Raw genomic sequence first — 23,934 nt, 5'->3', positions numbered from 1 at the left:
CAGTGGTTTCTGGAAGACAAAATGAAACTGAAGTCGTGTTTTTAAATGCTCCCTTTCTCTAATTGCTGTGTGTTGAATGAGTAATCAAATATTGACTTCCAAATGCCAACTCTTATTCTATTGAAATCTTAAATACTTAATTCAGTTTGTTTTCTGTTTTATATATAAATTCTTTCTTGAATTTTATTAGTTTCAATGTGACCAATACCCGAGGATGCCTCTAATTCCACAGTCTAATCACTGACCAGTGCAGTTAAATTCTTGAGCAATGTTCAGATGCTCGGTTTGGTTTAACAGTGGCCTCTGCAGAGTTACATCAGGACCACCATAATTTGCTGTTTGTGCCTTGCTTTGTTAACAAATGCCTACGGTGCTTTCTGGTGTTTCAGTCTGAACTTGCTGCCCATTCAATAAATGCATCAGAGCTGACAAAACACATGAAATTTGCAGTAAAGTCAGGAGCATGAGGGTCAGAGAGAAGTTCATTTGCCTTTTCACTGTCTGGCTTCAGTGGATCAATGCACAGAGACCTGGATGTGAGTTCATTGCTCTAGAATAGTTGTATTTAAGTAGTGAGTGGCCAGGAACACCAAGTGTGCTGTATCACTCCAGAGAAGCTCTGTAAAGTGAATGCATGAGGGCTTCCAAATCCATCCTTCTGGTTTAGCAACTTGTAGTTGTACAGGACTGGCTGTGAGTGAGACATTAACAATGGATATTGTGTGCTCTGGAATATTTCATTGTAAACGTAATGCATCACTTTCCAAGTGGTGATTCAGACTTTTTAGGTGCCCAGTAAGAAATATCTCCAGTAGACCCAGATTGCAGCAGAGGAAGGAGTCAGGATTAGGAAGATTTTTGTTCCAGGATTCAGCTTCTCTTGTGCCCCCTCATCCAGAATTGTTCCTGTAAGGATGCTGGTGGGCATGTTCCAGTCTGGTCAGTTTGTGCACCTGCTGTGCATGAATTACTCCCCTCAGAATCTTCCAGAATTTGACTCTGATCTGGCTCATTCTTGCACACAGAGAAATATTCTCCAAGAGGTAGCAAGCAGCAAAGAGCAGTGCAAGGAGAAGGCACTGATTTTCTTCAAAGCCGAAATGGGGTTGTATTTTTAAATCAGGTATGAATTTCAAAAGCTTATAAATTTAACTAAAAGCATTAAGTACTTTTGTAAGTATATATACACTCATTTTTTACAGGAGTGTAATAACAGGAGACTGCAAATACAACTTTTGGAGCTGCAGGAATTAGATCTGAATCATACAGAACGTTTATGTGCTTCAGTTTTAAGACTGCAGTAATTTTAGGAGTTGTGTTCATAAGTGTGTAGGGTCAGAGCTCTTGGAATAACTCATGGACTTGGAGGGGAAATCTTTCCAGGTTCAAAACTCCAAGTTACTTTCTCTAAACTCCAGATATTTGAGGAATGATTCATGAGCTCCTTCAAGCTTGGCAGCAGCAGTTGAACAACGAGTATGAAACAGGTATTTAAGAAATGCTGTTCAGGCAGAGATTTCAAACAGCACTTCTTGTGCTGAGTTTGTTTTTCTCTCAGGAAGGCGAAGTTACTGCATCGTGGTGGTCTTTGGAATATGTTTTCCATTTGGCTTTTCTGCAGAAGGATTTTCTGCTTTATTTTGGTCATGTTACCTTTTCCTTGTGGTATGGGAATTTGTTTTCTAGGTGCTTATTACTGACTGCCACAGGGGTTGCATGTGAGGGTCACTGCTTATAGGCCCTGTGAGATTTTTCAGCAGTTACCTGTTCTACAACCCCCTTTTAGAATATTTACTCTTTATCTTTTAGTGTGACTGTTTATATGTGTTTTGCAAAGCACCTCTATGCTCAGCGCAATTAACAAATCCAGTGGTCTCTTTTTGAGCTTAGAAATGCATTGGCATTGCAAGGCATTTTCCTACAATATTTAGTCTGTTAATGGTGTTAACTAAGTTAAATATTAATCTTTTTAATTGGAAATGTTTTGAAGAACTAGGAGAAGCTGGACTTAATTATCTTAGAGGTCTTTTCCGACCTAAACTATTCTGTGGTTCCACTGGTATTCCTAAATTCTTGTTGTGATTACAGGGTTAAGTAGAGTGAGCTGACTTTTCTCCCTGTGTTCTTATTTAATTTAGCTCTTTTTGGAGTACTATTTGTTGAAAATAGTCTTGAAAGGAACATTGGACAGCTGCTTTCTTTTTATTACAGGAATTCCTTTTTTGACAGTTGGAAAATATTCTGCTTTTAAATTCAGGGTTATGTGGCTACATTTTATTTATTTATTTTTAATACCAGCTTGCCAACAGAATTCATATCTATTATCACATTAGTAGGATTTATTTACTTAAACTAGTGGTTTCCAACTTGCTGCTTGATCCATGCAATACTCAGAGGTCTGTAGAAGGTAAATAAGAATAAGGATATCATTAATCAGTTAAAATTCATATTGTGTGTAGTCATACATTTCCAATAATGGCACAAGTGTAGAGCTGTGCTTAAAATCTCTTTTTATGCTCAGTTTTGTTCCTGGTAGAACCTGCAGTAGAACACTTCCGTGGAATATATTATCACTGGCTTTCCAGACCTTTCCTTAGGTTCCTGATAGTATATTTTGGGACACAGTAATATTTTTGCCTATTGGTTATAAGGATCCTTTTTCAGAAGAGCTGAGACAGGTTCAAGGGAAGAAAGAACAAATTGAGACAAGCAGTGAGCTGCTGTCTTTTATGAGAACTGAAATGAGATCATTGACATCTGGAGCCTGTTAGGATATGTTGGAGTGTGTCATGCTTAAAATTACTTGATGCAAATTTACGTGTTTTATGAGCTCCATTAGGCAATGCTACTACAAAGGCCCTGTCCCTAAGACCAAAAGTTGTGTTTTAACTATTGGAGTGAGGCAGTCATTTATCAAAAAGTGTTGCCCATAATTTTAGCTTTTATTTTGTCTGAATTAAGCTACAATTTCAGTAACTCTGAAACCAGGACATGAGGGATTGTGTTACTTCTGGCCTAGTTGAAGGCCTGTGTGTTGAGAAAAGCAAATGACACAGCAAATATATAACCCATGACTGTGGAGAGCAAGATTAAACTATGAATGAGTACCCTGAGCCAAGAAATGCAGTGGTGGAACATTCTAACTTTCTGTTGAGCAGAGGTTTCTTAACCATCTATTAATAAATAATTAACTGAAACTGGCAAAGTCTAATTTGGAGTGGTAATATAGTGTGTGCTTTCTCTTGATACACCTGTCCTTGCACAATGTAGTTGCAGTGGTGCTGGAATGGTCTTTGGGGGCAAAAAAAGTGGTAACATATGGAAAAGAATGGCAGAGTGCTGGGGAACAGTTCCAGGTTCCAGGCTTTAGGAGAAATCTTCCTTAAGGAGGACTCCCCTCGGCCCAAATTTCCATCAATTTGGTCTTTGTGACTGACTGTGAACTAAAAAGGACTGAGCATGATGCTTCTCCTGTTGCTGTATTTGTACCAAATCCTCCTTTATCGTGTATAGGTTTTCCTGTTTCATGGATTTTGATGGGTTGAGAAAAGTAAGAGAGGCGAGCATGGAAATTCTGGAATCGGAGAGGAGGGAATAGGGCCTGTAGCCTGAGGAAGGGAGCACATGTTTAAGAGACAAAAGAAGGCTTTTCAGGTCCTTGGTGTGTAAGATCAAAGTGCAGTTTTAGAAGATTTCTAAAATGAAAGATAAGGAAATATGATGCAGACTCATAACTCTGCAGGCAGGTGGGTGACAAACCTCTGGCAACACTAGGAGAAAAAGGTTGAGAAGTCTTCACGGCACTTCATCATTTTCATGGAGCAGAACTTAAATTGTTGGCAAACACAATTACATCCAAGGTGGTAATTCATGCTCGTTAAAATATAACATTATTGCAGACTTAGAAAATGCCTTGAATTTGGCATGGCAGGTCTTGAAATAGCATGAGGAATGTTTCACTTTGGTGTTTAGGTTCACAAAGCAGTGAATTGATTTTTAGGAACACTGATTAATAATTCATAATACAGGAGGGATAAATCTTAGACTGGTAGATAAAGACAGGGTTGGTTTATTCTCCTTAGTTTTCCTTGCTGCAGCAGAGTTGTCTCTCCTTCTGCCAGGTTTGTTTTACCTTTAACTGGGCGCTGAGCTCCCAGTTTGCACCCTTGGGTACTGGTTTGGGGAGGCTGCAGCTGCCCAACTTTCTGTCCTGACAGGTGCCAGAATGCTGAGTAAAGGGCAGGACTGAGACCTGCTTTGTAGTTCTTGTTTGACGTGTTCTCAGCAAACAGTTGAGCAAACTCGCTGCGTGCCCGTTTCCTTTTCCCCTTCAGGTTTTTGTTTAGGTGTGTGCTGCTCCTGTTTAAGTGGCGTAGCTGTTCTGGCAGTGCCTCATATAAAAGTCAGCACAAAGCCAAGCTGTGTTCACACAGAATAGTTTGTCCCTTTGAAGATGGGGGAGAGCAGTCGCCTTGAAGTTCGGCTTTGAATTCATATTCGAGGTAAAAAAATACAGATTTTTCATTAGAGATGAAAAAGCCTTTCTGAAGCTTTTGTAATCAGAAAGAAGATGCCTCCTGTGGCAAAACACAGTTCCCTGAAAAGCTTCTAGCTGTCTTCCAAGTTCTATCCTAGCAACGTTGGGAAGAGTCCCTCCTCTTAGCTGGGGCACTGGTGGGGACTGCGAGCCAGCATATCTTGTGATCTGAGGTCACAGAAAGCTGAGGTGGCTCTTTGCTTTTCAGTTGTCATCATGTAACTCTTAAACAATTTAAGCTTTTCAGTTCCAATCTCTTAGAAACCTTACTCCTTTTATCCTGAAATTCCTGGCTGTCTTATTTTCTCTTGCTGTTATTGCTCTAGTCCGAAGTTGCTTTTGCTGGGATATTGCAACACTGGAAAAATGTGACTGAAAAGAGTTGTGTGTGTGGAGCAGTTATATCTATGTGTAATGTTAGCTATGCTGTTAAGGGCTTTGTTTCTTAAAATAGCCTTTTAGTTTAAATCTCAAGACAAATACAGCAGCATTCAGCAAAGTGAGTTATTTTGATGATTTAGGTTTTAATAGGAAATGGCTTTCAGAAGATGGGGAATTGGAAATGCTGCTGGTTGCTACTGTAAAGCAGCTTTTATAATGCATTTTATACACACATTGTGTATATATAGAAATCCCTTCTGTAGGAGTTAACACTGATCTTTGTTCATGTCTGATCTTTTCATATACAGGTTTATTCCAGAGCTGAAAAAGCTTGAACAATATATTTTATCCATGTTTGGAAAAAGATAGTTGCTACAGACGAGGAGGTTAACCACTGGTATTGCAAAAAGATGAGTATGTTAAAACCAAGTGGACTTAAGGCTCCTTCAAAGACCATCAAGCACGGGGGTACATTGCTGAAAACACCTACACCTGTTGCTGCTGGTAAGGAATAGTTAAATATCTTAATTGTTCCCTTATTCATCTTCTGACAAAAAGTACTTTGAATGCTGTAGTATACACTATTTTTACTCTTTACACCAATGTATTTTTGCTTGTATTTCTGATTTTAAAAAATTAGATGTGCAACTTACAAAAAATCTAAAGGTTACTAATTGGAGATCAAGCAATTTTCTTCAAAGAAACCTTGTCGTGATAAAAATGCTTTGGTAGTTTTTGAAGTCAGACCTGTGATTTTTACAAGGTTTTTACCAAAACCTTCATTAAATGCATTCAGTGTCTCTGTCCTTAGATTTTGAATTATTTTTTCCCAGAGATGATAGTGTTTGCACAGGAAAATTAGGAGTTGTGATCTTCCTTTTAGAAATGATGCTTTTCCAGATGTTTGTTAACACTGAAACTAAGTAATGATGCTCTTTGGAATATTAATGTATTTGATTCCCATTGTTTCTCATTGTGCTTTGATTCAGCTCCAGCAGAGAAAGCAGCTCCCAGTGAGAAGACCTCAAGCACAGCCCCTGCAGATACACACGAGGAGTTTGTGGATGATTTCAGAGTTGGGGAGCGTGTTTGGGTCAATGGAAACAAACCTGGCTTCATCCAGTTCCTGGGAGAAACCCAGTTTGCTCCGGGGCAGTGGGCAGGGATTGTCCTGGATGAACCCATTGGGAAGAACGATGGCTCGGTGGCTGGAGTTCGCTATTTCCAGTGTGAACCCCTGAGGGGAATATTCACAAGGCCATCCAAACTGACCAGGAAAGTGGTGACAGAGGATGAAGCCAACGGTACCCAGACAGCTCACGCTTCGAGAGCCACATCACCAACATCCACGTCAGCTGCTAGTGCAGTGTCCTCATCTGCTGCTGCACTTCCCCCTTCAGGAATTCCACAGAAAACTCCTCTTGCTGCTAAGGAACATGCAACTCCTTCTCAGATTAGCAATCTTTCCAAAACTGCCAGTGAATCTATATCAAATCTCTCAGAAGCTGGATCACTAAAGAAAGGAGAAAGGGAGCTCAAAATCGGAGATCGTGTTCTGGTAAGATTTCCCTGTCTTGCTTTTGATTGATTAATTGAAACTTCTGCCAATATTCAAAACTTTTCTGCTGTTTCCTTGGTCAAGATAATGTAAATTTATGCTCTAGCTTTCTTTGTCTGGTTCTTCTGTAAACAAGCTCTTTGCATGCTGTGGGAATATCTTGGCAGTACCAAGATAAAATGGTTATTTTGGCAGGTTTTAATCTATTATGTTTTTCCACTGTTTAAAACACAGCATTGTGTTTAACAACATATTTGTAGCTTATCTCTCTGTGTCTTCAAGAGCTTCAGTCATGCTAAATAAAAACCAAGAGTGTAAGATTTCCGTGCAGGTCTTCTGCCCTGTCCAGGGCCATGTCTTTAGAAAGCAAACAGTTCAATAATTGATTGTTCCTGAGTGGTGATAGGCAGGAACAGAAGCAGTCACATAATGCCACTGATCAGCCAGGAATTACGTGTGCTCTTGGGGATGTGCCACATTACTTGGCTGCCCTTCCTAAATTCAGATCCCTAAATGCTTCTGCCAGTGTATCATCTCACCTTTTTAAAAGGGAGTTGATTTGTTAGTTTTAATGTTTTTTTAAAATAATTATCAGAAAACTGGTGGTATGTTGTGTGTTATATTCTAAATTTAAAGACTGTTTATGTAGCCTTCAAGTATAGCTGGAATGATCCTTTTATGCCCACCAGATCTATGATCACTGTAGCAGAGACCTGATTTTAGGTTTGATTTACTCGAGTGCATCATTAAGCTGAAGATTTGTCTCACTCTTACTTTGATACAATCTCTTCTTATTTACAATATAATTTTAGAATTTCCATTGGGCAGGTGTGAGTGTCCTGGCATAGAAACATTTCTGGGGTTAGTGTAAGGACATTGTATAGAAAAAAATCCCCCAGATTTTATTGTTTGTCCTGCATTGCCCCACCAGATAATAATTCTGCAGTGAATTAAACTGATATTTTAATTTAGTTCATTGTATTTTTAAAGGAAGAATTTGCCTCCTCTTTCTGTTTAAGGAGAGCTTAAAACACAGGGCCATGTTGAAGAAGGAGACAAAGGTGAAGTGAGGGCAGGGGTTGGCTGACAGCTGGATTTGGGCTGAGATGTGTTTTCTTGGAGTGCCAATGGAAACAAAGATTTGTGGTTTATCCCTGGCTATTTCTGTCAGAGACTAGAGCCCTGTTGTCCTCCAGACAACATCAGGGCTTTAACCACTTGTGTGCCTTTTCCTCAAGGACCTTTGTGAGCCCTCCTGGGATGTCCTCTTTGGGTGGGAGAATTCTCTGGTGCCTGTGAAGGCATCGCTCTGCCTTCCCTGTATCTAATTCCTGCAGATTGCAGAAGCAGCATATCCGAAGTGCCACAGTTTGATAATAATAAGGTCTCAAATTCTGTTTGTTAAGTAGGACAAGTTAAACTTAGTATTTCATCCTCTCTACTACCTCTGTTTGCCTTAAATCTTCCTCTTGAGTCATCAAATTGTAGTTTGAGGTTTTGGGGTAATTCCTAGCACAGTGTGTTGGTGATGCATGACTATAATTTATATAGCAGTATAAGACACTCAGGAATATGAATGTTAAAGGGACAGGATCCTTGTTTAGTGGTTTTTAATCCTTTGGGATTCCATGCTAATTGTTTGTATTAGATCTCAGACTCTGCTGTCTTGTCTAATAATAATTCAGATGTAAGTATCTTAAGTGGCCAGGTTAGTTCAAATAATCCTAAATTTGGCTGAATAATTGGTTCATCTGTTAATATTTTTTCCCTGACACTGAACTCCTGTCCAGCACTGTGGACTGTAGAGTTGAGGTGTCACTGAGTAATTCTGGGAACTGTCCTCAAAGCCTACAACCAGCACCAGCTGTTGGGAAAGACCTGCCTGTCACTTGTGTCACTTGCTCGGCCATTCCTGCTCCATCAGAGGGACAAATCCACCTGGCCTGCTCCATGTCTTTTGGGTTTTATTTATGCTCACAGCAGCCCCTTTTCAGTAATATGTTACACAAGAGGATGAAAGGCTGGGTGGGAGTTGTCAGTCCCACCTCAGCACAGAATTTCCCCTCTAAGTGACAATGTGGTGTCACAGCCCCGTGACGTGTTCCAGTCTGACCACACCATTGCAGGGCTGTAGAGGCTCAGTGCTGCAACATCCATCAGTTTTTGCAGCTTGGACCAACTGCTGTGGGAGTATTTTGTAAAGGTTTTTTGATGATTATGGACACGTGGGGAAAACAACTGCTGAGAATTACAGTGTGAGAACAGGGAGCCTCCAGCAGTGTAGAACTGAAGTTCAGAACAATGAATTCATGATAGACAAAAGCTCATTTGGGAGTCCTATTAAAGCATCTAATTGGAAAATGATGTCCTAAAGGGCAGATTCATAGATGGGTAAGGCACAGCTCATCAGCCAAGATGACATTCCAGAATGGACATCAGATGGCCTCAACTTTATTGATCTTAGTGTGTGATCTCAGGGTGTTACACTGAAGTATTTCAATCTGTTAATTTTTTTTTCCTCTACCTTGGATTCTAAAATGTTCTTAATGGGAGTTACCTTGAGTGGATCAGTTAAATTACTTTAAGTTTCTTTTTATTGTTGGTAACTTGCTGGTTTTGGGTGACTTCAGCAAAAAAAGGCAAAGTCTTGCAGCTCTTTTTGTCTGCCCAGTCTGGATTAGCAAGGAACAAGAGGCCATTCCAACAGTGTTTACTAATTCACATCTCAACTTTTTGTGTTACACAGATGCAAATTGGGCACAAGTTTGAACCTGAAATGTTGGGTTCAATTTCAGGCTTTCCCAGCAGCTCAGCTTTGTTGGAATATTTTCCTGTTCCTACAGAGATGTTCTGCATTGTCCCAGCTAACTGCTGCCTCAGTTGTGCTGAACCAGTGGTGCTGGGATGAGGTGGTTTGGTTAAAGGCTGTTATGAGCAAAGAAGTCTTGAGGATTTCATTAAAGCTCCAGTGCATGGCCTGTATTGTTTTGTGTGGAGAGAAAAGATGCCTTAGGCTTATTTTCTTATTCCTTTGATCTCTAGTTGTTTCACCAGTTTTTTGTACGCTTAAAGTTAGAATTACCAAATACTACATGGTCTCATATTAGAGTCCTCCCAAACTTCTACAGAAGAACTGATATCTTCAAAATATAAAGAGTTAGTAATAAAGGAAGCTTCCAGTGAATGTATCCCTGATTTATTTGATTATGAAGACACGTACTATATAATCTTTCCTTAATTCAGATAACACTAGGAAGAATAGTGGTTACATACAGATTTGGGACACTTATTCAGAGTGAAAGAAAAGAAATTTCAGAGAAGTAAAAGAAAATTTCCAGAGGGGGAAAAAAAAAAACAAACCAGAAAAGAAATGCCAGAGAAAATAAATTCCACTGCAAAAACCAAGTAGAGCTGTGAGGTGATCACCTGTGTATTCTCAAAACCAGGCTTGCTCAGAGTATCTCATGTGAGGTTGTGCTGAACAGTGCTACAGATACAGAGATAAAAAGAAGCAAAACAAGCAGCCTTGCTTTTTCAGGGGGCAGAAAACCTCTTTTCCCAAAAGACCTTGTATATTAAAAAGATGTTGACATCAAAACAGAGAGTGCTTCAAGGTATTGGATATGTCAGCTGTGGGTGCCTGCAGAAAAATACTTACAACAATCAGCTACAACCTTTCCTGTTTTTTCCCCTCAATTTGAAGAAGACATTTCCAGGCCATTAAATTGAGTTGTAAACATCAGAAAAATAACTCATGGTAGACATCAATGCCCATAAGGGAAATATAATAATCGTGGAGAAATTCCCATTGTCCTGTTGTCTTAGAAGTTCTCTTTCTTGAGATTCCAGAGGAGTCAAAGCAAATCAAAAGCAAATCAAACTGAGTGAATACACAAGTATTCACTGAAGTATTATAGCCCTAAATGGATGTTCTAGTGGAAAAGGACCTTTAGATTTCTGTCATTTACTCCTCAAAGATGATTAATTGAAACAGCACCCTGTGCTCTGCTATCTTGGGAATCTCTGATGATAAATGTCTCCCTCAAATCCCAGTGTATGTGAGCCATATTCAGCAAGCTTATGCTTAATTTTCCTTTCGCTAACAAGAAATCAACGCTACCTCATGATAGTACGTGGAAATGTTGAAAATATAGGTAGAGAAGTTAGATATTTCAAAGAATTGTGGTTCATTATGTGTAATTTACTATTCAGCTTTTCATTTGGTGCATTTATGTATCTCTTACTGGATAAAAATAGGGCTGAACCAAAGAAGAGTTATTAATGCAAAGAGTCATTCAAACAGCTCTGTATTAGGCATAATTTCCATTCTTAACATATGATGTATGTTCTGGAATGTGGATGTGATTTAGCAGTTAGAGAGAGAAGATTAACTCTGGACAGCCTGATCTTGTATTTGGGGATTCTGTAACACAGGAAAATTGATGTGGAAATCTGCACTTCCTTCACTGGCCTTGTCCAGCCTTTCTGGGCTTAAAGACACAGTGCCAGAACTTCAGTTGATTTTCCTGCTGAAAATCAGGCTCCAGCTTCAGCATTTGAACCTGCTATGAATAAGAATTCCTGTGCAAGAAGTGCCAGTGGAAGTGCTGTGCTCGGTGCTAAACCAGATGGGGAAAGAACAACAGAAAACCAATTCAGAAAACAAATTACTTTCAGGCTCAGCCAGTTTGGGTTTCCTGTTTGAGTTGTGGCCAGAGAACCTGTTTGCCCTGGTGTTGCACACTTAGGATTTCTTAAGAGCCCAATGCAAAGTTGATTTTAAAAACAAACAAACAAAACCCCCTGAACTACCCAACCAAAACAAAGCCAACCTGTTAATAAAAGAGAGGAATCTGCTTTATGTGACAACTGTTGCCCGTACCAAAAGTTGAAGCAGCTTTGACAGTGTCGTCGGCTTTTCCCTGAAGGGACCAGATGCTGTATTTTAAATAAATAAATAAAAATCTTATCAACCTAAGGGGCCTTAGCCTTCTCAAGGGATTAAAGTGCTTTCATTCATTTAACCAGTTACAGCTTCATCACAGTCTGCCAAATCTGCTGCTTCTGGGGCTGAGCTGTAAAGCTGGAACTCGGCCTCTGTCCATATGTTCACAAGAAGATGCAAACTCAATTTACAGGCGTGTGCTGATGTGGCCTTTTTGCAAAGTTCTTCTCTGTGCATGAGTGCCATCTAATTTCTCTTTATTCCCTGTTTTACAGAGCTGGCTATAAGTTACTCCTTGCTTTGTTGTTTCTTCCCAAGGTCTCTGGTGCTGGGACAGGCAGGGGTTGATAGGAGATTATTGTCAGATTTGTTTCCACCCGCGTAACCTATCTGCAAGTAAACGTGACATAGGGCTGTCAACTGATTACATTCCAGGGCTCTTAAAAGCAGCCACGGGAAAAAGAAGCTTCACATGTAGAGGGGAATGTCTCCCTTTAGCATTGCCTTTTTTCTGGATTTTACAACTTTCTGAATAGAAAATGTACTGCTGAGCTTAGTCTGTCTAAAAATCTATGATAATATTTAACTGTTATGAAAACAAGTAGTCATTGGTGGTGTTACAGTTAAAACAGTGCCAAAATATCTGGCACAATGTGTGCAAAAATGGAAAAGGAAGAAAAATTTGGAAGTTGGGAACATGTGATAGTTTTGTGCTCTCCTGGGGCTCTTCTCTCAAGCCTCCTCCATCAAATGTGACAGTTTTAACTGCTCAGTCACACTTCTGCTTTATCCTTGAGCTGAGGTGACTGTGAGGTATTTTGATGGCTTTGTCATGTTAAGTCAAGGATGAAAGTAATTCCTATATTTATGTATGTCTACTTAGGCACAGTATTTTGGATACTGTAATACACGATGTAGATTAGTTTGCTAAGTGGCTGCTACAGCATGAAATACATGTATGAGAAAATATCTGAGGGATAAGGGATATCCAAAGGCTTTGCCTGCAATTCATCATCCAGGTGACTTTCCCTATGCAAACCTCTGCTTTCTTTTAATGTTACTTTTAAGCATTTTTCAGGACATGTCACTACCTACCTGCTCACAACTAAGGGGTTAAATTTATCTTAGAGCAAGGCACGATTTGGGTCTGAGTCACTCTGTTTTGGCAACTCCTTATTTAACTTCAAATTGCATGTGAGTTACTGGGATGTAATGGCAGGGACTGGTGACTTCCCCACATGCTTTGGTAGTAGTTAATTCATTTTGTGTGTGTGGATTCCCTGGCTCCCTTCCCCTCTCCCTGCCTTCCCAAGGGGGAATATCCAGGAACACGTTGTCCTCAGTCATTTCAACACAGGATGGGAGAAAGAACAGTTTATTTACTTATTTTAGTCTTTGCTTTTTTTGTGGTGGTGATGAATTCATGGGTGGCTTTTGTAGTATGGAATTGCTGGGGGGGGGGGGGGGGGGGCGGTTTTTGTTTGTTTCCTTTGTGTTGGGTGAATTAATTGAACCTCAATAGCACTTCAGTTTTAGTTACTAAACTGTTTTCTCTGGAAGTGAAGGGTTGTGTGATAGCACAGTGTGTATCTTACTGCACGTGAGGTTTTTTGCCCACTTTGGCCTTGCTTTTGAACTTCCAAGTTGACTGCAACCAAACTGATTGAGAAATTGAGAGGTTTCAAAGCAAGTTCTTCTGAGTTCCATGGAAACAGCCCAATACAAGGTGGAGGCTCTGCCCACCAGTTCTGGAAAAGCTGCAATTTGCCTTCACAGAACTTTGCACATCAGAGAATCCACATGATCAAGGCTTGTCTGAATCCTGTTCCCATCAATGGAAACAGCAGAAATCCCTCTTGCATTTTTAGATAGTGAAGTCACTCAACCATAATATCCAATGCCACAGGAAAACTGCTGTCATTAATCCTGCTATTCACAGAATTGCTGGGTTGAAAAATGTGAATTAGGGAGGCCAGTTTAAAGTTTGGGAGATGTTTAGCACTGTTCCAATCATGCCTTGATCCAGTGTTGGATGTTACATAGATATTTCTAAAAGGAAATAAGACAGTCTGAAGCAAATATCTAATATCTGTCTAATCTCAGCAAAAAACACAGGCAAAAACTGTCAGAGAAAGCAAATGCTGACAAACTAAAACATGGCCGTTTTGTCAAACGCTTTTGCTTCCTTCTCTGAAACTATAGATTTAATGGAGAAAATGCCATTACGGAGTTACGTGGTGGGATTATTATTCTTTTAAAATTCTGGATACTATCTAACAGTCTAACTTCAAAATTAGCACTGGACATTATTGATAGATTTAAGAACTCTGAATATTTACATCCTTAGTTATTTGAAAAACCCGTTGGAATTTGGCAAGAATTCAGAATACAGCTGGAAAATAACTCAAGCAAGAGAAAGTATCTTGCACTAAAAGATTTTAAGAACTTAAGATGTTAATTTTCAAAGGGAATATTGAGGTGTCGTGCTTAAAACCTGTATGTACCTGCATGGTGGATGCTGCAGAGCTCTGTAATCTTCCAAAACAAAGCATAATGAGAGCCAGTGGCCAGAGGCCACAGTCAAATTCGGTTTATTTTCATTTTAAATATGTTTGGACAGTGGAGCAATTAAGAATGAAAAGAGCCTGTCAGTGGAAGTGTGTTTCCTGATGGATATCAGCTCTGCTCCAAAAACATCCCCACAGAAATTAGCTCAGTACAGTTACAGGGTTAATTACAGATGGAACTGGGTGAAATGGAAAGAACTGTTCCATGAGAACCAGAGGAGATGATCCCATTGTTCCCTCTGGCCTTGAAGGGGTGAACAAATCAGTTAAACACAATTTCTGTTGCCAGCTGGAAACAGTTCTGCTAAATTTGGAGAAACAAGAGGAAGATGATTCTGATTAGAACGTGATTAGTGGATCCCAGGTGTTTCAAAGGCTCTGTGTGGCTGGATGGGTTTTACTTTTCCAAATGCTGCATATTGTGGTGCTGAATTGTCCTGAAAATGCAGAAATAGCCAAGTGATGCTTTCAGGAGTCACCACAAGTTCGTGCTCGTTTAGAAGGGGAGACACAGCAGTTGTTACTCACCTTTTACCTCCTCTGTGCAGGTTTGAATAAGTGATATTGTTACACTGACAACGTTCAGACCCTGCCCATCCTCTGTTCCACCAGCACTGCTCAAATCACACTCTCAGTTTTTAGACCATCTCTCTTTCCCCCTCCCTGGATTACACTGGTTTATTTGTTTCCTACTTCTCCTTATCTTTGGAAATGTGGCTCCACAAAGGTTCTCACAAGGTCTGACGTGTTCATCCCCCTGTCCTTTCACCAGGAGGTTTTTAACCACTTCAGGTTTCCAAACCCGTTTTGCTATTTCACTTTACCTGGCAGCAAATTAATGTCAGCTCAGGTATAATTGGATAAATGGAATTTAATCGCTTTTTGCATGTGTTTCACATAACTCTAGCGAGTTCCAAGCAAAATTCCTCACCTCACAATGACCTGTAGTCTAACCTAGATTCTCTGGAGTATTACAGCTTTGTGTTTTACAGCTTGACTGTATTGAGTGTGGGAACTGACTGAGAAAAGGTCTGGCAGTTCTTTTCTCTATATATTATTTAGTGACCTGCCTTAGCATGAAAGAAGGTCATGGAAAACTGTCTTTGTGGTAGCTGTGCTCCACTTTTTCATAGAACTTTTAGAAACCTTTTAATAATTTTTCTCCCTGTTTCTTTTAGAAACTGACCTTTTTTATTTTAGTCCTTCACGCAATATGGGAGGTAGATCTGCTGGCAAATGCAACGAGTTTTGTGGTTTGGGGTTGGGTTTTTTACCTTTTTTTGCTCTAATTCTTGCAATTTTTAAAAATAATTTTTCTATAACAGATGCTATAATCTGTAAAATTCTTTTTTCATATTTGTTGGAACAGTTGAGTTTAATCGTGTCAGGATCTTTTTTCCCATTTATGGCACTATTAAGTCTGTATATGTACAGCAAATTTCATCATGAAAATTCATTTCAGCCTTTACCATACTGCGTTGTACAGTAGCACCTCACATTGTGCTAGCAAGGGAATAAATTATTATTATTTTCTTCTCAAGGCAGGTGTTGCCACTTGCAGGTACTAATTGCAGCTGGAGATAAATACACTGTTGGGAGAGATGTCTGTGAATGATTGGAAGCCTTCAGTAGTCTCAGGCTTTATAAAGCAGGGCTGACCTGTCTTTAAAGCTGAAATTTAGAAAGTTTTTGCTTAACTGAGCAAAACTGCCCATACAGACCTTCACTGATTCTCTGAGCATGCCACCGGGTGCTCCGATTCCTGCTCTTGTAAGGACACACAGAATGTGCAGAAAGAGAAACGTAGTAGCTGGTTTTTCAAAGAAGCTGAACTGGGTTTGGAAAAAAGCAAAAATTCTTTGGCATTCTTCCTTGAGTCCTGTTTAAAATAACCGAGGTACCATGGTTACAAGACGAGTCACTTTGCTGCTTCTCCCAGGAATCTCGTGTTGTGCAGCCCCATCTGGTCTGGGATATGAATTCCTGCATTTGCTGGCTCCCACCAGGCAGTGGGTCACGGGCACTGCAGGGGCTGGAGCAGGTCCAGGGGGGCTGGGCACTGCCAGATTCCTCCAGGTTGCGTCTCCCAGTTTGTGGTTTGAATGTAGTATCTTCAAAAGAAACACTTTACGTTTTTTACATATACATGGAAGATGAGCACGGCCAAGGTATGAAAGAAAAAGGGATGAACATTCTGCACCCAAGTTTAATCTGTGTTATCCTGGAGCCAACATTACTTATGTGGAGGTTTACTTATGGTGTGAGTTGGAGGGAACAGATTGCAGCAGTTTTTCCTGTCCCTGGGAATCCTTGCATGGAGTTACCGTATTCCACCACGGTGCTTCAGACACCTCTTACCTCACTTACCCCACTTACCTTCCTATGGAAACGTGGTGGGTGGCTGTGTTTAGGTAATTCATTTGGGTTTGTTTAAAAAAAATCACCACAAACACAGTCACATGCCACAAAACAGGAATAAAATTCCACTGCCTGGCTCAAGGGTTCTGGAAAAGGAGCTTGAGGAATCTCTCTGTTCAACCCCAAACCTGACTATTGTCTTTGAAGGGATGCTCCTTATCTAGGCCGCTGTTCTAGTTTTCCTGTCTAATTTCTTAAATGGGTTTGTAGAGCCTCTTTTGATTTAACTCTGTTTTCAGGTAGAAAACAATACAAAACTGAGTAGAGAAACAGCTTCTAACCAGAACTAACCAGTCTTTTCACCTAAAGTTCTGTTCCAAATTTATCTGTAGAGAAAGAAACTGCCAAACAAAACAGGACAAACCCAAAGAGACAGAAAACCCTACCCAAACTTGCTGGAAAAGGAGTAAGAACTTGGAAGACTCAGTATGGACTGATAGTGCAGTTAAAAATTATTTTTATGTTTGTACTTAGGTTAATGCTATTTAATCTCTAGAAAAAGTGGATAATGTGTGAGGGTGAATAACATATCCCTCAATTTAAGGGGTAGTTCTTCCCAGGAAACACTTTATCAATGTTATATATTCCCTCCTCACCACCATGCCACAGAGATCTGGATTCTGTGTAACTCTTTGGGTGGTTACAATTCTTTTTTTCTGAGCCCGTCCTAGTGCTTGTTTGTGTGTTCTCTGCCAAGAACACCAAATACCAAAGGTTCTACGAGTTACTATATTAGGCTGAGTTATGATAACTGTAAACTTTGTGTGTTTTTATTCCATGGAGAGTAATAATTTGCTACAGTGCCACTCAAAGCAGGATCTGAAGGTGACCTGCAGTTGTTCCAGAATTGCTTCTAATGGCAGAGAAGGAGCTGCCACCTCAAGTGCAGACAAGAGGTGCCTCTGCCAGCTTTCTCACTTGAATAATATCAAAAAAGGTTCATTATTCTCCCTGTTTTTCTGAGGTTTTTGTGGATTAGGATTATTTTTCCTCATCAACTGAAGCCTCATCTTGCCACTGGAGGGGAGTCGATGAGCCAGAAACTGGAGCACAAATGTGTGTGGCAGCTCCTGGGCACTGACTTGGGACTTTGTGGACACGTAAAGTCCTCGATTCCTCACGAGTGACCTTGTGAGGGAGCACATCCTAAATGGAATAATGTGAATTCTCTCATGTGCTGTGATGGTGCACCTTAATTATGGCACGAGGAGCTCGTTGTTCTCTAGTAATCCTGGGAAGTTCCCTCAAGAAATAGAATGTCTGCTGTAAAAATTATTTGAAATATTAAATTACTTTTTAGTTTATAAAAAGAAAAATCACAGTATTTAGTAGGAGGATTCATTCAAGATCTCTGCCAAGGCCTCACAATATTCCTGGTTGTATAACGTGGTGGAAAACATGGGTGGACATTTTCAAGCCATTGGTGTGTTTTCCATGTGGAATTTTGTGAATCTCTTGAAGATGGTTTCCATCACCATGTCCCTGTTTTCACAATGCTGGATGCAGGCTGAACAGATTTTCACAAATTGAGGGCACAACATACTATCTTCCTGAACTGCAGGAATCCTGCAGTTCTGGCTTGTGGCTCTTCCTGGCAAGTGTCAGCCACACAACACCTTTTCCTTCTTCACTTAATTTAATTCTTCCATCCCCTGGGTGTTACGAAAAGCTGTAGCTCACAGACATTGCAAGTAATTGGAATGGCTGTAAATATTTAATATTATAAGTCTAAAAGCTGCTGCTTTCTAGTCTTTCATTTAGGAGTGTTTGGGTTGGGTTTTTTTATTCTTGAAAGTGAAGAAAAGATAAAATGATTCTCTCCTCCCCAAGGATTCAAATAGCAGGTTATATCTGCAGTTTTGCCAAGTGCTCTGTATCATGCTTTATATCAGTTCTTTTAAATACAAGAGGGCTGTACTGTGTAGTTTATCTGAATTATTCCTTAGAGAAAATATGAAAGGATTTTTTTTTCATTTCATTTCTTTTTCCTCAGAGAGTTAGAATAAGAAGTAAACAGACCTTAGAAATCTGCTGGTAGAAATTTATGTGAAACTCTAGCACAAATCTATTGCATTCAGTACACTGGTTATACTGTGGCTTGTTAAATATATTTTTGGTTGTGAAGATCAGTAATTTTTCAACATTAAAACAAACTCATAGACAAAAAAAATACATAGTTTGAAGTAAGAACTGATTGTGTCATTCCCGTGCTTTGTGAACATGGTTATGCCAAAAGCTTTTTCACTGAACTCGGTATCTTAATTTGGAAATGCATTAAATGCAGGTGTGTGTCTTATTTCTTTAGGTTGGAGGAACAAAAGCTGGAGTCGTGCGTTTTTTGGGAGAAACTGACTTTGCTAAAGGAGAATGGTGTGGAGTAGAGCTGGATGAACCCCTGGGAAAGAATGATGGAGCTGTTGCTGGCACGAGGTCAGTCTGTCCCCAGATTTACTTCATGAGATTCTTTTCTGTATTCTCTTTTGGGTTTTTATATCTTCCTTGAAATTTTCAATGAGGGGAGAGGAGGGAGGTTCCAAACCTGCCTTGTCTTCTGGTGGTGGGGAGGGTTGTTGCGTGATGGTTTGAATTTTCTGATGCCAGCACTTCTCTCACATTCATGGGATGAGCTGATCTCTGCTCCCATGTGAGTTTTATTCATAGACTGGTAATGGAAAACACAGTTTCCTTCTTTTGAATGCCTGTTTGATTTCTCAGCTTGGAAGGAATGCTCAGTTAAGAAAATCTCTGGATATCCAATAGTTGTACTTAAGTGAAATCTTCCAGCATCCCAGGAGCTGGAAGCTCCTGTTCCAACAGTTGCCCCCTGGTAGAGTTTGGGAGCAGTGTAGCTGCTTCTGCCAGTAGGTCACACTCAGAAGGCATTAATTAACACCACAGTCTAACTTTGTTTCTCATTTGCCATAAGGACCAGTCTTTTACCTCATTAAAAAGAGGTTTTACAGGGATTGTCCCACCTTAACATAGGTGATCACAGCTTAAAATTGTAAGTGGCTTTTGTCTATATTTAACCAAAGATATATGTTCTGTATCATCAAATATGCATAAATGATATGTATGTAATAAAATATAAAACTACTTGATTTAATTAAAATCTGATTTCTATTTTTAACTCTCAGCCACCACATTTGTTGGCAGCTCAGAGGAATGTGATGAAGGGGAAAGCTATGGGTATAAAACTGAATCTGAATGGAAGTTTTTAGGAACTAGAGCTGTGGTGTTTTTTCTGTTTTTCTGTTTTCTGAAGTCTGATATGATCATGCTGTTTCAGCTTCTCAAAGTTCCTTTTCCAAATCTGGTGTTAAATAAAATTGCAATCCAATGCGGATAAGATGGTCACCAGCTGCTCTCCTGTCCTTTAATACTTTTATACTCCTGATCTAGAATTCTGCATGAACCCAGACCATGTGTGTGAAATGAAGTTAATTCCTGCTCTCCTCCGTGTGCTTTGCTTTTGGAAGGTATTTCCAGTGCCAGCCCAAGTACGGCCTGTTCGCCCCGGTGCACAAGGTGACCAAGATCGGCTTCCCCTCCACGACGCCGGCCAAAGCCAAGCCCGCGGTGCGCAAGGTGCTGCCGACGCCCACGGCCCTGAAGCGCAGCCCCAGCGCCTCGTCCCTGAGCTCGCTGAGCTCGGTGGCCTCCTCCGTAAGCAGCAAGCCCAGCCGCACAGGACTCGTAAGCTGCTTTTTCCATCGCATGCTTCCCCTTCCCAGCCCCGAGCCCGCCCGAGCTCGGCTCGTGCAAACGGGGACTAGAGCAGATCGTGGGCAGAGCACACCGTACGTTTCATTGTGCTTGTCTTCATTCGAAGCATGCATGAAGGAAGGAAATGTTAGCTAGCCCTGGAGAGCAGCTGAATGTTTGAATATTTAATTCAGGCTAACAGAGTGATTGCAATAAGAAAGGGGCTTAAGGACACCGACAAATTTCTCTGGCTGCAGTCCCCATTTAATTCATTGTCACTACCTCTGTCATATAAGGTTCATGTCTGAGGATCTGGTGTGCACTGAAGCTTCCAGAGATCACACTTGTTTTATTTAAGCAGGAAGCTTCACGTTGGCTAAAATGTTAAAAATTTCCTTTTGCTGCTCAAGAGATGAGTCAGCTGAGAAATGCAGCAGGAGCAATTTCCAAGTCTCTGCTGACAAGAAGCCTCTTTCTTTCCTTTTAGATTTGGTTTTAATCTTATGAATTCATAAAGGCTGAGTGCAGTGGCTCAGGTGAAATCTAACACAGTACTAATTCCACCTAATACACTTACTATGGATTCTTTTGAAGTTGCTCTGTTACATAAATGTCCTAATCTGCAGCAGTAAAACAGAAATCTGAGAAGGCTGAATTTTGAGAAGTCTCTTTTATGGCAATTGAAAATATAGAAATAATTGGATTTTTCCACAGTCACCCTAGATGTTTCCTTTTTTTTTTTTTTCAAACCAAAGTCCATTGATAGATCTGATTAGGAAGAGGTGACTCCCAGTGATGTGGAACAGGTTCCCTGTCCCACTGACCAGCAGGTGCCCAGAGAGGTGACTTACCCTGGTCCTGCAGAACTGAAGCAGATTAACAGAGGTCAGCAGTCGGTCAGGGCACCAGGGTTAATACCTGACCACAAAAAGGATTTTTATTTGGCACAAACAGTGGGACTTCATTCCTTAATCCATTCTGGAAGTTGCACTTGCAGCTGCAGAGTGCCCTCTAGTTTGGGATCCCAGCATTAACACATGGAGCCAAATGCTTTATTCCATGTGCTGTGATCCCCCAAGTTACACCTTGTGAATGTCTAAAATGTATTTGCTTATTTTGTTGTGTCCCGGGGATTTTGTATGATTTAGGCCGTAAAATACAAAGCTGCTGTAATCCATTATTTCTGGAATTAAAATTCCAGCTTTCTTCCTACTCTTTTTCTCAGGCAGCGTGAACATTTGGTGGCCATCCAAGTTAAAAGGATTGTCCAAATAATTCTGAGACTTTTTCTTTAAAAGTTAAGCTGCTGGGGAAACGAGATTTCCTGTAATCAGTTTTGACACAGCAGACTTTTCGTACTTCAGTTTCTAGGAAAACTAAAACTTCTCTGGGAATTGCTGTACTCTCACATCAACTGCTCAGTTGTTCAGGGCTGCTTCTATTTTCTTTTACCTGGTAACTAGAGGCACGATGGTTTTGGCTTGCTGGAAAGCTGCCTTTCTTTTTTTAATGCAAAAAGATGCTTAGGAACATCCTGAGCCAGTCTTTGTGTGAGTCTCCACCTTCAACTGAGGCCTTTTATTTTAACTTCATCCCTCCTGCCTCCTCCTGTGCCTGCTGCTCATTACAGGGCTCTGACCACACGTGTTGGCCACTGTTAAATTCTGGAAAATGAAGTAATTTAAGTGTAAAAGGAGAAGGTACAGTAGGTCACAGAAAGCATTTGCTTTACTAACCCTGTGTTTGTGGAGTCTGGAGATAGCCCCTGTTTTTTTTTTCACTTGGTGCAGGATGATTTTTAACACATTTATTTTGTGAAGTTGACAGAAACCTCTTCTCGGTATGCAAGAAAAATTTCGGGCACCACAGCCCTCCAGGAGGCCCTGAAGGAGAAGCAGCAGCACATTGAGCAGCTCCTGGCAGAAAGGGACCTTGAGAGGGCAGAAGTTGCAAAAGCAACGAGTCACGTAGGGGAGATAGAGCAGGAATTGGCTCTGGTTCGCGATGGGCACGACCGGGTAAGAGAGTTACTGTTCTTTTGAAACAGAGTTAACACAATGGACTTAACCTCTGCAATGATGTTTTCTTACTAAAAAGGACTGGGAGTAAGATGTGGTGTGCTAAAAGTAAAATAATCCATACCTGTGAGATCTCCCTTGTGGGATCTTTGGCTTGATGATATACCAGATCTACTGAATTTAACTCATTTTTGTTGAACTTCACTACAGTCTTTGATCATATACATATTTGATAACGTTCCTGTCACTTGGCCCATCACTTCGCCAAATTGTAGTTACTGAGGTACAGATACATAACTTGGAAAAAATTCATGTATTTCCCAGCTTAGTAGATTTTGGTTTTATTCCTCTTCCTGATTAGCACGTGCTGGAGATGGAGGCAAAAATGGACCAGCTCCGAGCCATGGTGGAGGCAGCTGATAGGGAGAAAGTGGAGCTCCTCAATCAGCTTGAGGAAGAGAAAAGGTAACCCCAAACTGTCCTCACTAATGTAATGAATGTTCTTGTTGTGCTGCCCTTGTGCATCTTGCTGTTCATCCTGACTCCAGACATGTTTCTCAGTGCTGGAGTTTTGATGCAACGTGACATCTTGAAGGCCTGTGGATTCTTTGGATGTGTCCTGAATTTCTGACTGTTTCCTACATGAATGGTAGAATATATAGAATGGGAGATCAAGCTGCTCATTTAGGTCACGCCAGATCATGCAGAAGGGTGAAAAAAGGAGAGAATCAATGATGATTTAAAAGGTTTTAATACAAAATACCCTCTTCAGAGCTGCAGGAATACTGATGCCTTGCTTGGTCAGTGGTAGTGTTTTAAGGACAGCAGTTTTCTGTCCCTCTGATGCTTCCTGTGAGAGGTTTCTCCCTAATGTTCCTGGCAGTTTGCTGGTACAATGGGAATGTTGTCACTGTCATTCTGAATTCCACTGAAAAGTGAGCTCGAAAGCATTTTCTTCCAAAGTTACCTGAATTTTAATGAGTTGTCCCCACAGGAAAGTTGAAGACCTTCAGTTCCGTGTGGAAGAAGAATCCATTACCAAAGGAGACCTAGAGGTAAAATATCTCCAGCTTTGTAAAGAGGATATCCAGGAGGGCACAGAAAGGCAGGAATCATTAAAAGATACAATCCTGGTCCAGCCACATGAAAATGATACCCAATTCTGCAGTCCTTGAGTAAGCCAATTGTCCCCAAAATTGCAGGATTGCACCCCAAATTCAGTTACACACTTCAGCAAAGGCTGTGCAATGGCTGTAGTTACTTAGAGAAATTAATTCATAGGAAATTCTGTCTTTTGCTGTTAAAGGTAATCACTAAGAGAAAAAAACAGTTTTGAAGTTACAAAATTGCAAGTTAATATTTATGCCTTTGAAAATGAATATTGAAGTCTAGTTCTGTTTGATCCATTTTTTGATTAATTTCTGTGCTTCCCTTAGGGAAGGTTGATTAATGAAGAGTGTTTTGTCCTGAGAGTTTGCACATAAAATCTAAATAGCAATTAATGTGTGCAGCTTTTATCTGTTGTTTATATAACCATAATGTTGGGCTACAGCACACTGTGTTACTACATAATCACAATAGAAGATATTTAGGGAGGGATTGCTCTCAGGTATTTGAATACTGCCAATTTTTATCCCAAAATTGCAATTAATAAGCAAGATACTTTTAGTTGTTCTACTCTGTTGTCTAATCAGAAAGATATCAGAACTTCTTGCACAGCATAAAGTACAACCTTAGTTAACTGTGTTGCTGTAAAGCATTTGTGATTTAAGTGCTAGCCTTATGAAAAATACTCATTTCATGTA

The 23,934-nt window shown here is 40.3% G+C and overlaps 1 protein-coding gene across 12 annotated transcripts in view; it reads left to right on the top strand.

Annotated features, from left to right (window-relative positions):
• CLIP1 (CAP-Gly domain containing linker protein 1) overlaps nt 1–23,934 on the top strand; it is a 61,283-nt gene that overhangs the window by 6,137 nt on the left and 31,212 nt on the right. For 11 of the 12 annotated variants that reach the window (XM_039560874.1, XM_039560871.1, XM_039560869.1 and 8 more), the window contains exons 2-8: nt 5,227–5,422; nt 5,908–6,476; nt 18,712–18,836; nt 19,886–20,102; nt 21,932–22,129; nt 22,491–22,594; nt 23,124–23,184. In XM_039560874.1, the coding sequence (XP_039416808.1) occupies nt 5,329–5,422; nt 5,908–6,476; nt 18,712–18,836; nt 19,886–20,102; nt 21,932–22,129; nt 22,491–22,594; nt 23,124–23,184 (1,368 nt within the window). In that variant the 5' untranslated portion in view covers nt 5,227–5,328. Of the gene's footprint in view, nt 1–4,397; nt 4,503–5,226; nt 5,423–5,907; nt 6,477–18,711; nt 18,837–19,885; nt 20,103–21,931; nt 22,130–22,490; nt 22,595–23,123; nt 23,185–23,934 lie in introns of those variants that run through there. The other variant, XM_039560864.1, reaches the window with a different exon arrangement.

This window comes from Corvus cornix, chromosome 15, assembly GCF_000738735.6.
Source record: "Corvus cornix cornix isolate S_Up_H32 chromosome 15, ASM73873v5, whole genome shotgun sequence".
Classification (NCBI taxonomy): domain Eukaryota; kingdom Metazoa; phylum Chordata; class Aves; order Passeriformes; family Corvidae; genus Corvus; species Corvus cornix.
The sequence above is the reverse complement of the archived record's forward strand: the minus strand, read 5'-3'. Positions and strand labels throughout refer to the sequence as shown.